At 33.9% G+C, this 12,004-nt stretch overlaps 1 protein-coding gene across 1 annotated transcript; it reads right to left on the bottom strand.

Annotated features, from left to right (window-relative positions):
* Positions 1-8,305: 8,305 nt before the first annotated feature.
* On the bottom strand, positions 8,306-10,094 carry LOC115724846 (class V chitinase CHIT5b). Its single transcript, XM_030654206.2, has 2 exons — positions 8,792-10,094; positions 8,306-8,452 (listed from the first exon to the last, which is right to left on the bottom strand). The coding sequence occupies exons 1-2, from the start codon at positions 9,942-9,944 to the stop codon at positions 8,430-8,432; spliced, it is 1,176 nt and encodes a 391-aa protein (XP_030510066.1). The 5' UTR covers positions 9,945-10,094; the 3' UTR covers positions 8,306-8,429.
* Between the last annotated feature and the right edge of the window lie 1,910 nt (positions 10,095-12,004).

Raw genomic sequence — 12,004 nt, 5'->3', positions numbered from 1 at the left:
TCCTCATTGTATTCAACTTGAGACATTTTACAATGGTCTCAATGCGGCCTCTAGGATGGTGTTGGATGCTTCCGCTAATGGAGCCATTCTTTCTAAGTCTTACAATGAAGCTTTTGAGATTTTGGAAAGGATAGCTAGCAACAACTATCAATGGTCAACTAATAGAGCTCCTACAAGCCGAAAAGTAGCGGGTGTTCTTGAAGTAGATGCTTTGACCGCTCTAACCGCTCAAATGGCCTCAATGACCAACATTTTGAAGAATATGAATATGGGAGGAAGTGTACAACCAGCCGCTGCCATTCAAAGGGCAGAAATCTCTTGTGTGTATTGTGGTGATGGGCATACTTTTGAAAATTGCCCTTCAAATCCAGCTTCGGTTTGCTATGTGGGTAATCAAAACTTCAACCGCAACAACAATCCATACTCAAACTCCTACAATCCGGCATGGAAGCATCATCCGAACTTTTCATGGGGAGGTCAAGGGGAAAGTTCAAGTGGAGCACAACAAGCACAAGGAAAGCAATCATTTCCACCGGGTTTTTCTCAACAACCAAGACCTCAACAACCTCACCAACCTCAAGGCTCTCAAACTAGTTCTTTGGAGAGCTTAATGAGAGATTATATGGCCAAGAATGACGCTGTAATTCAAAGCCAAGCAGCATCTCTTCGGAATCTTGAAGTTCAATTGGGGCAATTGGCCAATGATTTGAAGAATAGACCACAAGGCACTTTGCCTAGTGACACCGAAAACCCAAGAAGAGATTGCAAAGAACATTGCAAAGCGGTAACCTTGAGAAGTGGAAAAATAATTGAGTCAAATGTGGCTGCAGCAGGCAGTAAAGAGCCCTCTTCAATCCAAAAAGAGGGGGAAATGAAGAAAAAACCAGCAACTTCAACTGCTGAAATCCCCCCAATAGTTACAGCATCCAGTCAGCATTCTACCGCAGAAAAGTCTTTGCAAAAGCCACTGCCACCATTTCCTCAACGGTTCAAGAAGCAACAAGACGATGGTCAATTCTGGAGATTTCTTGATGTTCTAAAGCAGCTCCACATCAATATACCTTTAGTGGAAGCGTTGGAGCAAATGCCAACTTATGTGAAGTTTTTGAAGGATATTTTGACAAAGAAAAAGAGGCTTGGCGAGTTTGAAACGGTCGCTTTGACGAAGGGATGTAGTGCTATGTTGAAAAGTAAAATTCCACCCAAATTGAAAGATCCAGGCAGCTTTACAATTCCAATTTCTATAGGGGGTCGAGATGTTGGAAGAGCTCTTTGTGACTTGGGAGCTAGTATTAATCTCATGTCTATGTCTATTTTTAGGAAGTTGGGAATTGGAGAAGCAAGGCCGACCACCGTCACTTTGCAATTAGCGGATCGTTCCATGGCTCATCCGGAAGGGAAAATTGAAGATGTGTTGGTACAAGTGGATAAGTTCATTTTTCCGGCCGATTTCATTATTCTTGACTATGAGGAAGATAGGGAAATTCCAATCATTTTAGGGAGGCCATTTCTTGCCACGGGAAGAACTTTGATAGATGTTGAAAAGGGAGAGCTTACCATGAGAGCTCAAGATGAGCAAGCCACATTCAAGGTCTTTCATCCTATGCGTGCTCCGGATGCAATAGGAGAATGCTTAACAATTGGAGATATGGATCCTAACATGGTTGAGGAGTCCAAATTCAAAAATAGTAAGAAGGTGAGAAAGAAGATTCCCCTTAAAGAAATGGCTAAGGATCACGAGCCGCAAGAAAGCAAAGACAAAACATCATTTGACCCTAAAAAACCACCCAAAAAGAAGAGAAAGAAAAAGAAGTTTAGTAGAAAATTTTGGTCTCAAATGTTTGAAGTTGGGCAACAAGTGATTTTTGCTAACTCTTTAACGAAGGCTACTCATGGACGACTAGATTCAAGGTGTGATGGATCTTTCTTGGTGGTGAGAGTGTACCCCGATGGGGTGGTAGAACTACGTGATGCACTTTCAAGAAGAAAATTTTTGGTGAAAGGCCAAGGAGTGAAGTTTGGGAGTGGTGAGGTTGATCGAGCAAAGACCTCCATCACATTGGAAGAGGCTTGAGGAAGAAGGGTCTCGGGTTGTCATGGCTTTAGTGAATCACATTTGGGCAACCCAAGAGCGGAGGAACAAGATTATATTTAGTTATATATATGCTATGTAATAAGTTTGGGGTGTGCCACCCCTTGAAAAAAATATATATGTATTTACAATTAAGTTTGGGGTGTGCCACCCCTTGAAAAAAAAAAGAAAGAAAAAAAGAAAAAGAAAAAAAAATAGGAAAAGAAGAAAAAGGAAAAAAAAAAAATTAGTATATACATACTTATATAATTACATATATATATAACTTTTAATTTCCTACATTTACTAATGATTTTGCTGTAGTGTGGTGATCTTTATTGCTGGTGCAAAGCAAGGAATCACAGAAAAAAGGGGCTGCTGCAATATGGTGTGAGCAAATTTGTATGTTGAAGCAGTAGGTCCCAGTACAGCATTGGATCAGCATCACTTCAGCATTTTGAAGCAGAGACTCTAGTGGGGAAGAGTTCAAATCTTGAGGGAGTTTTCTTTTTTTGTTTTTCCTTAGTTAAATTTTTATTGCTGGTTGTGTTTGATTGTTTACTTAGTTTACTTTTATTGTTGTCTTTAGTTGTGTGAGTAATAAATATTATGTGGATTAGATGTGTATTAATCATGTTGTTTTGTCATGTTTGTGATGTTATGTTTTAGATTGCAAATGAGAAAAATACTGCATGTATTTTCAGCTTGGTTTAAGGTAGCGCTCGATGATGAAAAATATCCATTTTCCTCTATTTGTGGAGTGCCTTGGTTTGTGTGTTAAAAATGCTAATTTTAAGTGTTATTCTTGTCTAAATACTAGCATATGAGGAATGCTTTCAACAATTGTGTGCTTGTGTTATCCCACCATACCTTGAGTTTTTAGAATAGCTAACACTTTGAGAGAGTTTAAGCATCTAGAATTAGCTAGTGTAATCCTTGAGGCGAAATCCTAGCGAGCTTTATAAATCAGAAATGATTTAGGCCATCTTTGGACGTTTGAGCCTTTCTAACCTTTCCTATACATTCAATTTTTCCCTAGTCACCCAAGTTTGAGCCATTTAGCCTATTATTGTTGTGCAACCCAATCCTACATCTAACGCCAATCTTAATTTGCATTTCCACATATGTCCTAACTTAATTGCTCACTTGTCAAGAGCCAAGTTTCACATTAAGTTTGGGGTGAGTGCGGTGAGTGTAACTTATGGCGAGCTAATTCAAGGTTATACTTTTAGCCACATTGGGGATAATGTTGGGTTGTAAGTTTGGGGTGGGGGAATTAGCTCACAAAGTATATGAGTATGAACTTTCAATTAACCTTCTCTTGCTATTTATTATATAAGTATAATATAGTAATAAATGTCTTTCTAATATATGAAAAAAAAAATCAGCAATGAATAAAAAAAAAAAGAAGAAGAGAATAAACATAGCAAGAGAAGTCAATTTTAATATCAAGTACTTGTGAGTATTGAATTAGGGAAGAGGGTCAAGAGAAAAAAAAAATTAAGGAAGAGACTCGGTTTTTGACAAGTGAAGTGGTTAGGTGTTGAGCTAGCTTAAATACATCCTATACCATACCCTAACCCAAGCCTAACATTCAAGCCTAGTCAAGTCCTTTTGATCTAAGTTGCAAAGCTAAGCTACATTAGTGGAGAGGATTGCACTAATTCAACTTATGGAAGCAAACCTTTAAACTTGAGGATCAAAGGTGGTTGTTATAGAAATTCAAGTTGTTGGTGGGAAGTATTTGCACACTTATTTGATCGAATTACTCTTGGTAAGTTTTAAGGACATAGATAGCATGTAAAATCCTGTTGACACACACAAGTTCAAGGCCTATTCACTACTGCCAATTACACTTCCATTTCATCTAATTCTGAGAGCAAATTTCGTCCCTAGACCAAGTGTGAAAGAGCAAGATTTTCTCTACTGCAAGCATGTTAGTGTCGCTGTTATTTTCTGTTTTTATTGTTTAGTTCTTTTTGTTTTTCATTACTCGAGGACGAGCAATACTCTAAGTTTGGGGTGTGATAACTCTATGGTATAGAGTTAATTTTTATGCTTTTAAACTAAAGTATTGTGAGGAGAGTAATGAAAATGTGCTTATTTTGCTTAATTTTAATTAGTTTTAGTGTTATTTTCTATTTAGTAATCTAACCTTTAAGTTTTGTAAATATTGATATTGTTGGGTGTGTTTTTCCAATTAACTGTGCTTATTTTGTTGAAAAAGGATGAATTAAATTGATAGGTAAAAGAGAAAGAAGCAAGGAAGAAAATGAGTACAAGCTGGAACTGGGTTGATTGCTGAAGCTATGCTAAAGCAATGCTGAAGTGAATTCAGCATCCTGGCAGTGACGTGGAAACACGAATTTCACTTATCCACCTCAGCAACTTCGGTCCAATCACTCAAATTGCATCAGCTAGCTGACATGGAAGAAAGGGGCCTCACCCTAGTGGGCCAAAGTGGAAAAGTTTGGGCTTCTATTTTGGGTGAGGAGGTTGGTACCCTAAAAACCCAACATCCAAAAGAAGAGAAAGAGGAAGTACACGATAGTCATCTTCATCAATTTTCGTACTTGGAGCAGCTGCAATTTTTCTGGAGAAATTTTAATTCACAGCAGAGAGTACTAAAAAGAAGAAAGAAGAGGGGACCAAGCCTTAGTGTTTGACTTTTCTTTTACCCCTTCTCTTTAGTTTTCTTTCTTTACTCTCTTTTGTTATTGTTGTTTGTACTTAGTATTAAAAACTTCTTGAGATTGTAAATTTGGGCAGCAGCCATGGATGAATTGTTTTTAGCTTGGATTTTAACTTCTTACTTGAATATGAGCTAAACTTTTGAGGCTTGAATGGCTATGAACTTCTAAGTTGGGTATGATTAGATTCTAAGCTTACTTTAGCATTTGTTTGCCTTTGTTCATTCAAGTGAGTTTCATTTTAATTGATTGTTGTTTCTTGGCCATGAATAACAATTTGCTAAGCTAGATCTTGTACCGGAAGGGCTAGATCTAGTAGTTTAACTTGAATGGAGCAAGTGAAAACCTAGATTTAGGCTTTTCTTTGTAAGTGGAATAGGAATATTTCATTTACCTTGCATAACTTACAAAATTAATGTTTGAATAGTGTTCTGCTTGCTGGTTTGATATAGGAATATATTGAGCTCAATGGTAGAATTAAAGTTGTGAGTGTTGGAAAATTCTCACAAGCCTAGAGGAATTTGTTGTTATCTCTGTGCAGAATGCTAGAGTAATGCTGAACCGATGCTGTACTGACTGTAAAAAAAACCTGACTAGAAGGAATTAGTTATTCAAGCCATTTTTACCATATTACAACTTTTATCTTGCAACCAATTTTTTTTTCTTAGCAGCAGTAGTTTAATTCTAACAAGATTAATTCATGTCATTTCTAATTTTGAACCATTACTCAACCATTTGCATATTATTTCTTTTTATTTTAAGTTGTAATTAGTTGGTTTTACAAGATATTTTTGTTTGCAATCCCCGTGGAGACGATCTTACTTATCACTTTATTACTTGTATGACTGCGTATACTTGCGTATATAATTTTCACAACAATGTGCCCACCTACCGTATTGAAGAATCCCATCAATGTGGCAATGCGTAGTTCTAGACATAACGCTGGATGAGGCTCATAGCAAAAGTAGAGAAGACAGTTCACTTACAGTGAAAAAGATAACTAAAAAGTCATCTTTTAGACTAAGGGCAAGTGTTAACCACAAAAATAGAAGAAGTAAAATATTTCTATAAATAGCAAACGGAGAGGTACAAGATATTCCATACAAACAAAAAAGGACAAAAAGCGGCCCCGCCTCCTTTGTTTGTGAATCTCCTTTAGTCAAATCAAATTATCTCTTGAAAAGCATTTGCACCCGCGCTACGCCTGTGCCTCGCCCGCGCCCACGCCACGCCCGCACCTCGCCCCTTCCTGCGCCCACGCCACGCCACGCCCGCACCCGCGCACCTTCACCCGTACACAATGCCGGTGCCTGCTGTTTCAACACTCTGCTTATTCACTTTTCCTTCCTGACACCAGCAAATTTAATAAGAAGATGTCAGGAGGGATAACGACAGCACAATACGCTTACATAACGGGAACAAACTTCAGTTCGTCTGAGGTACAAAATGGAAGGGACATTATTAGTGTAATTTAGGATTCTAGATATGTCAGGTCACTTAGGATACAATGCCATCATGATAGACGAAAGTGACTGGACATAGGGAGTATGGGGGCATGTTGAGGGTGCAAGAAGAATGGGGCTGACTATAAATACGACTCTCATGTCCATTGTAAAGGGGGGATTTTTTTGAGATTTTTTCTAAGAGCAATGAAACTATAACACTTGGAAAAATTTATGAAATTCTTATTTCAAACACTCTAATATTCAGAAGTTTTTTCTTTGCTTTGGTGTTAAGTCATTTTTTAAGTTTAGGGTAAATACTATTTTGGACCATGTATTTTGCAAAAATTACAGATTGGACCCTCTATTTTGTTAAATGACAAAATGGACCTTATATTTTTCTAAAATGGTAAAAATAGGACCCTGAGCTTAATTTTCGACAATTTTTTTAATATAACCAACTTGAAGACAATTCTTAATATGAACAGATATAGAAAATATAAACAGTTTGTCATAACACATTTAGATTGAGTTATTATTAAATTTTATTTTGACAAAAAAATCAGTTCAGGGTCCTATTTGTACTATTTTTGAAAATACAGGGTCCATTTTGTCATTTAACAAAACAGAAAGTTCAATTGGCAACTTTCGCAAAACACATGGTCCAAAATGATATTTACCCTAGTTTATCATTAAGTGGTAGTTGAAAATGTCTATATATATCGTTATCGAGTTCAGACCGTTAACACTAACCATCTCAAGATTGAGATCACTTGACTTAAGATCAACTAAGTGACATTGACTTAAAAAAGACATAGCAGTATGTTTATGATATATTTTCCACTGTCAATATCGGTCTAGTCCAATGTATAGCCGACACATTCGATAAAAGTTCACTTTGTTGATGCACTAGAAAAGACATTCTATTTATTCAAGTGTAAGTAAATCACATTGTTGATTATCACATTAGTGTAAATGTAGCTCACTTATAAATTGTGGGATTGAAAAGTATGAACTATATAATCATGATTATTTTCCACTATGTTGACAATACTATAATCATGAATAACTATATGTTTGAGATAATTTGTATATTAAATATACAATCATGAAAGTAATCATGTGAACTATGCAACATATACTGATTTATGATCTTTTATTAATTAGTAAATAAGATTATATTAAAATGAATTATATTTAGAGCACAAAATCTCAACAATAACTATAATGAAAACCATCATGCGATTTTTTTTTTAAGAAAATTATTTCGTTATATATTTTCGTGCATGACAGTTGATTAAAAAATTATAATAAGAGATTAACATTAACACTCATTTTTATAAAATTGGTAAATGATACTACAGTAGAACCTCTATTTAAGAATACTCTATTCAAGAATAACCTCTAATTTGTTATAAAAAAATCAAGTCCCAATTTGGGCCAATTATAAATAAGAATAACCTCTAAATTGTAATTAGTTATACATTTTCTAAGTCCCGTATTAACAAAGTATACCTCTATATAAGAATAATTACATCTTAATAAAATATATACATGTATTTTGTAAATTTATTTATGTAAAATTAATAATTTTATTTTAAATTCTAATACATGTATGGAATTATATTTTCTCTAATATATTTCTATTATGATATATTATTAATGATTATTTATTGTTATTATTGTTATATTGATAATTTTTAGTTTTTTAATTTTTTTTTCTAGTGTAACTCTATTTAGTTATAACCTCCCAATTAGAATATAATTTACTTAGTCCTAAATGTATTCTTGGATAGAGGTTCTACTGTATATTGAAACACATCTAAAATGGAAGACAATTCAATAAAATTCATGATATAAAATTGAGTTTTTTTTTTTTTTTACAAGAACTATAACCTGAACAAACTCAATTAAGAACTTCGAATTCTTTTCATAGGACTGTTATCGTTAATCTTCTATTATAATTTTTTAGTTAATTTCTATGTCTGAAAATGTATATCGAAATATTTTTTTTATGGCGGTATTTACAGAAATAATATTATATTTATAACGAATACTGCTATAAAAAAAAATATTTTAATATGTAATTTCAAACATAAAAATTGATTAAAAAGTTGTAATTGAAGATTGTAAGTAAGAGTCCTTTTCCTCCTAAAGACAAGTACTACAACATCCGTACATCGGCTGCTGACCAAATACAACAGTAGTTGTCCTTATTTTCACTTGTCAAAGGACCCATGACCTTGAGGCTGCAAAATTTCAAAGTAAAAACAATAAATCAACATTGAATAAATCAATTTAAACTATACAGCAAATATTGAATAAATCAATCGATAGAAATAGTAATGGTATAAACTATTCCATAAATATTATAACTAATATAAATTATCTCATATATAGAATAGCAGATAATTCTATCATCATCATAACATATTTGTATAGTAAAAGTAAGTGATTTAACTAGTGTGTGTAAAAAGGTTGACTCATTAATATTAACAAATGGCATATTTAAATATCAAGTTGACATACGAAGGTATAAGCCAACATAGTTGGTCACTTAGTGATAAAATAAGTAATAATTGAAGTACCTTGTGTTGAGATTTGGTCATCTTTATCGAAACTCAAGGCCCAAAAGAAGTATCCACGAAGCCCAAGGGCCTGAGCAAACCCAATCTTGGTTGTTATCGTAAGAGCATCATCAAACGTAATCCACGTTGAGTTCACAACACTGTACACCGTGACAGTGTCCACGTCATACACCACAGTGGCACCTTCCTGTTCGATCATCTCAGTCACCAATTTAAAATTCAACGCACCATCTACTGGGCCTGGGCCGACAGCAATTGTGCCCATTTTGCTCAAATTTGGGCCTTCAAGTTTCCAGGTCCGCCCATAAAGTGGTAAGCCCATAACCATCTTTTCAGTCGGCATACCGGCCCGAATCCACGAATTAAGCCCATAAATTGTATTTATATCACTAGTTGGATCAAACAAAGCGGAATTAGGCCCAGTTATATTACTCCAAGCACCATGGTAATCATAACACATGACATTGATCCAGTCCAAACTTTCTCTCATCGCCGGCACCGGGAAAGAATGGTTGACTTCAGACAAGAAAAACTGAGCTGAAAAGTACACCGCCGCCGTGAGAAGCAAAGGAGGCCTAGATGTGAGTTGGGCCTCTTTAGTTACGGCCCATCTCCATTCTTTAAGTAAAAGGCCAAAGTCCATCATTTCTTTTGGGCTTTCTGGGGACTCCCAATCCAGGTCCACTCCATCAAACCCAAACTTACGTGCAACTTCAATAGAAGATTGTATGAAAACTTTACGTGAAGAAGCTTGAGAAGCCATTAGGGCAAAGTCCGTACTAGCTCCGGCTCCGCCGACGGAGAACAGAGACTTCGCCGGAGGATTAGCATATCGGAGTGTTGAGGTGAAATTGGAGAGAGAAACAGCTGTGGAATTCGATATTTGGAATTTGAAAGTGACGTCGTTTGGAGCGAGAAATGCATAGAAAATATGTGTGAACAAAGATGTGTTTATGGCTGAAGGTGGAAAGTCGTTTGGCGATGGCCAATAGCCGCCTTTGATGGCCATCTGAGGCGATCGATCGCCACCGTGGTATGATCCGACGGCTGTAATTGTCAACGAATTAGCCACAACAAAAATGAGAAGAGTAGAAATAAAGTTGAGGAGGCCTGCCATTATTATTATTATTTTACCATAAAAGGGTTTGTGCATAGTTCTAAAGCTATAGCCTTTGATGTAAGATTATATATATAGAAAAACATAGAAGAATTCAAGATATATAATATATATTTTATGTCAAAGCTTTGGATTTTTCTTGGTGTATTTTCTTTCTTGTGTTTTTAATAAATGGACTGATCTTGTATAAATCGATCGTAGCTATATATATAGTTCGATTAGGTGTGTCATTATTAATTAATTTAAATTATGATTGGTTTTATGTTAAACTGTTTCTAAACATCTTAATTATGTTGATAAAAAAATTTAGAAATTATCTTATATATTACTTTTTTTAAACTTATGCTTTGGGTTTCTAAAGTAATATTGCGATTTAGGTTGCTCCGCTAGTTACAATAATTTTTTTTAGTAAAAATCAAAATAAAAAAAAAATTAATTTGAAGTGTAAAATTGAAAAAACCGAAAAAAAAAATTCACAAATTATTTTGACTAGATTTTGAGTTAAAAGATTTATAACTATATAGCTTTGAGTTTTAGCAATGCAAGTAGTTGATTTTTTTCTTATTTAAATTTGTTTTTTTCTTTTTGACAATTAATATATGTTGGAGTAAAGCCGCCCGTTATGACTCAATCAGAGTATTACTTCTTATTATTATTCTAGAACAAATGTGTAAAAATAATAATGGATCGACTGTTGGATGTGATTGGAGATTAAGTTTCTAGATAATTAGGTAATTTAATTATTATTTTATACTATGCTAACTATATTGATAAGTTTTTTTTTTCCTCAAGCCACTATGTATTGTATTGATAAGTTTTGGTTCAACGTTAATATATATTAGTGATAGAAGAAATTTTTAAAGATACTGTACGCAAGTTTAAATTCATCATAATAATTATTTTATTTTTTAAATTTTTTTTTTTTTGCATGGAAAACATTTATTATAAAAATTTAAATGTTTTATTTATAAAAGTTATAATTTTAAGCTCACATAGCTAGTCAAGCGTAATACTTCATGGTCGTACGCACTTAAATTAAACATAATTATTACTTGTGTGCCAAAATATTTCAAACTAATTGTATTTATTTATCATGAATCCAACTTATTAAAATTGACTCGTTACATAATATATAAGTTCCTAACAAATAAAATTGATGTAGTGTGCACATATATCATTAATCTTAAAAACAAAAAATTCGTTACAAATTTTATTTTTTTTTGAGAAACGAATTATTTGACCAAAACTTGTCAAATAATAATGAATAATAATCATATTTAGGGTGCTTAATTTCAAATAATAATAAAAAAAAAATCATATTTAGGGTGATGCATGAATCACGAGGAGACTATATATAAAGCATATATAATTAATTAACTCAACAAATTGGAGGTTACCTGCACGTAATTTGTTTATATATTTAATTTATTTCTTCGGACATTGCGGAAAGTTTAATATATTTCTCCCTCAAATATTATGTATAAAATTATTTAGGGACAAATATTTCCTTAACATAATGAAAGTACGTACACTTACAATTGAAGTGTTTAACCTTTTAGTGCTGAACATTATATGGTTGTCCTTCGCTGGTGTTTGCTTGTGATTTGTGAGTACAATATAATATGGTTGGGCCAAAACAACATAATATTTCCACACACATGAACTCATTATTAATGGGGTTTCTATTAATTTGTGATATTAATACTTCTTTTTAATGTGTGGATATTGTGATTACATTGTACTATTAGTTTTAACTTCTTCTTGACATTTGGAGATTTCTTGTATAAATTAAAAGAGAAATGCTAAAGGGCACCAGTGGTGCTTAGCACCCTCCTATGTGTCAATATCGCTATTGGTCCAACTAAGTATCGGGTCCCATATAATATTAATTTAATATAATAACTTTCAGACAGTATCGCTAGCCTATTGTAACGCGACATGTCGAGAAGGTTCTAGACACTACCGGTGCCTAATAGCAACGCTCAAATTAAAACTTTAATAATTATGATACCGAAACAAATGAATACCTGTGTTATCACTAAAAGTATATAATTAATTAGCCACGTCGAGTACTAGTATAAAAGTATGAGATAATC

Source organism: Cannabis sativa, chromosome 6 (genome assembly GCF_029168945.1).
Source record: "Cannabis sativa cultivar Pink pepper isolate KNU-18-1 chromosome 6, ASM2916894v1, whole genome shotgun sequence".
NCBI classification, from domain to species: domain Eukaryota; kingdom Viridiplantae; phylum Streptophyta; class Magnoliopsida; order Rosales; family Cannabaceae; genus Cannabis; species Cannabis sativa.
The sequence above is the reverse complement of the archived record's forward strand: the minus strand, read 5'-3'. Positions and strand labels throughout refer to the sequence as shown.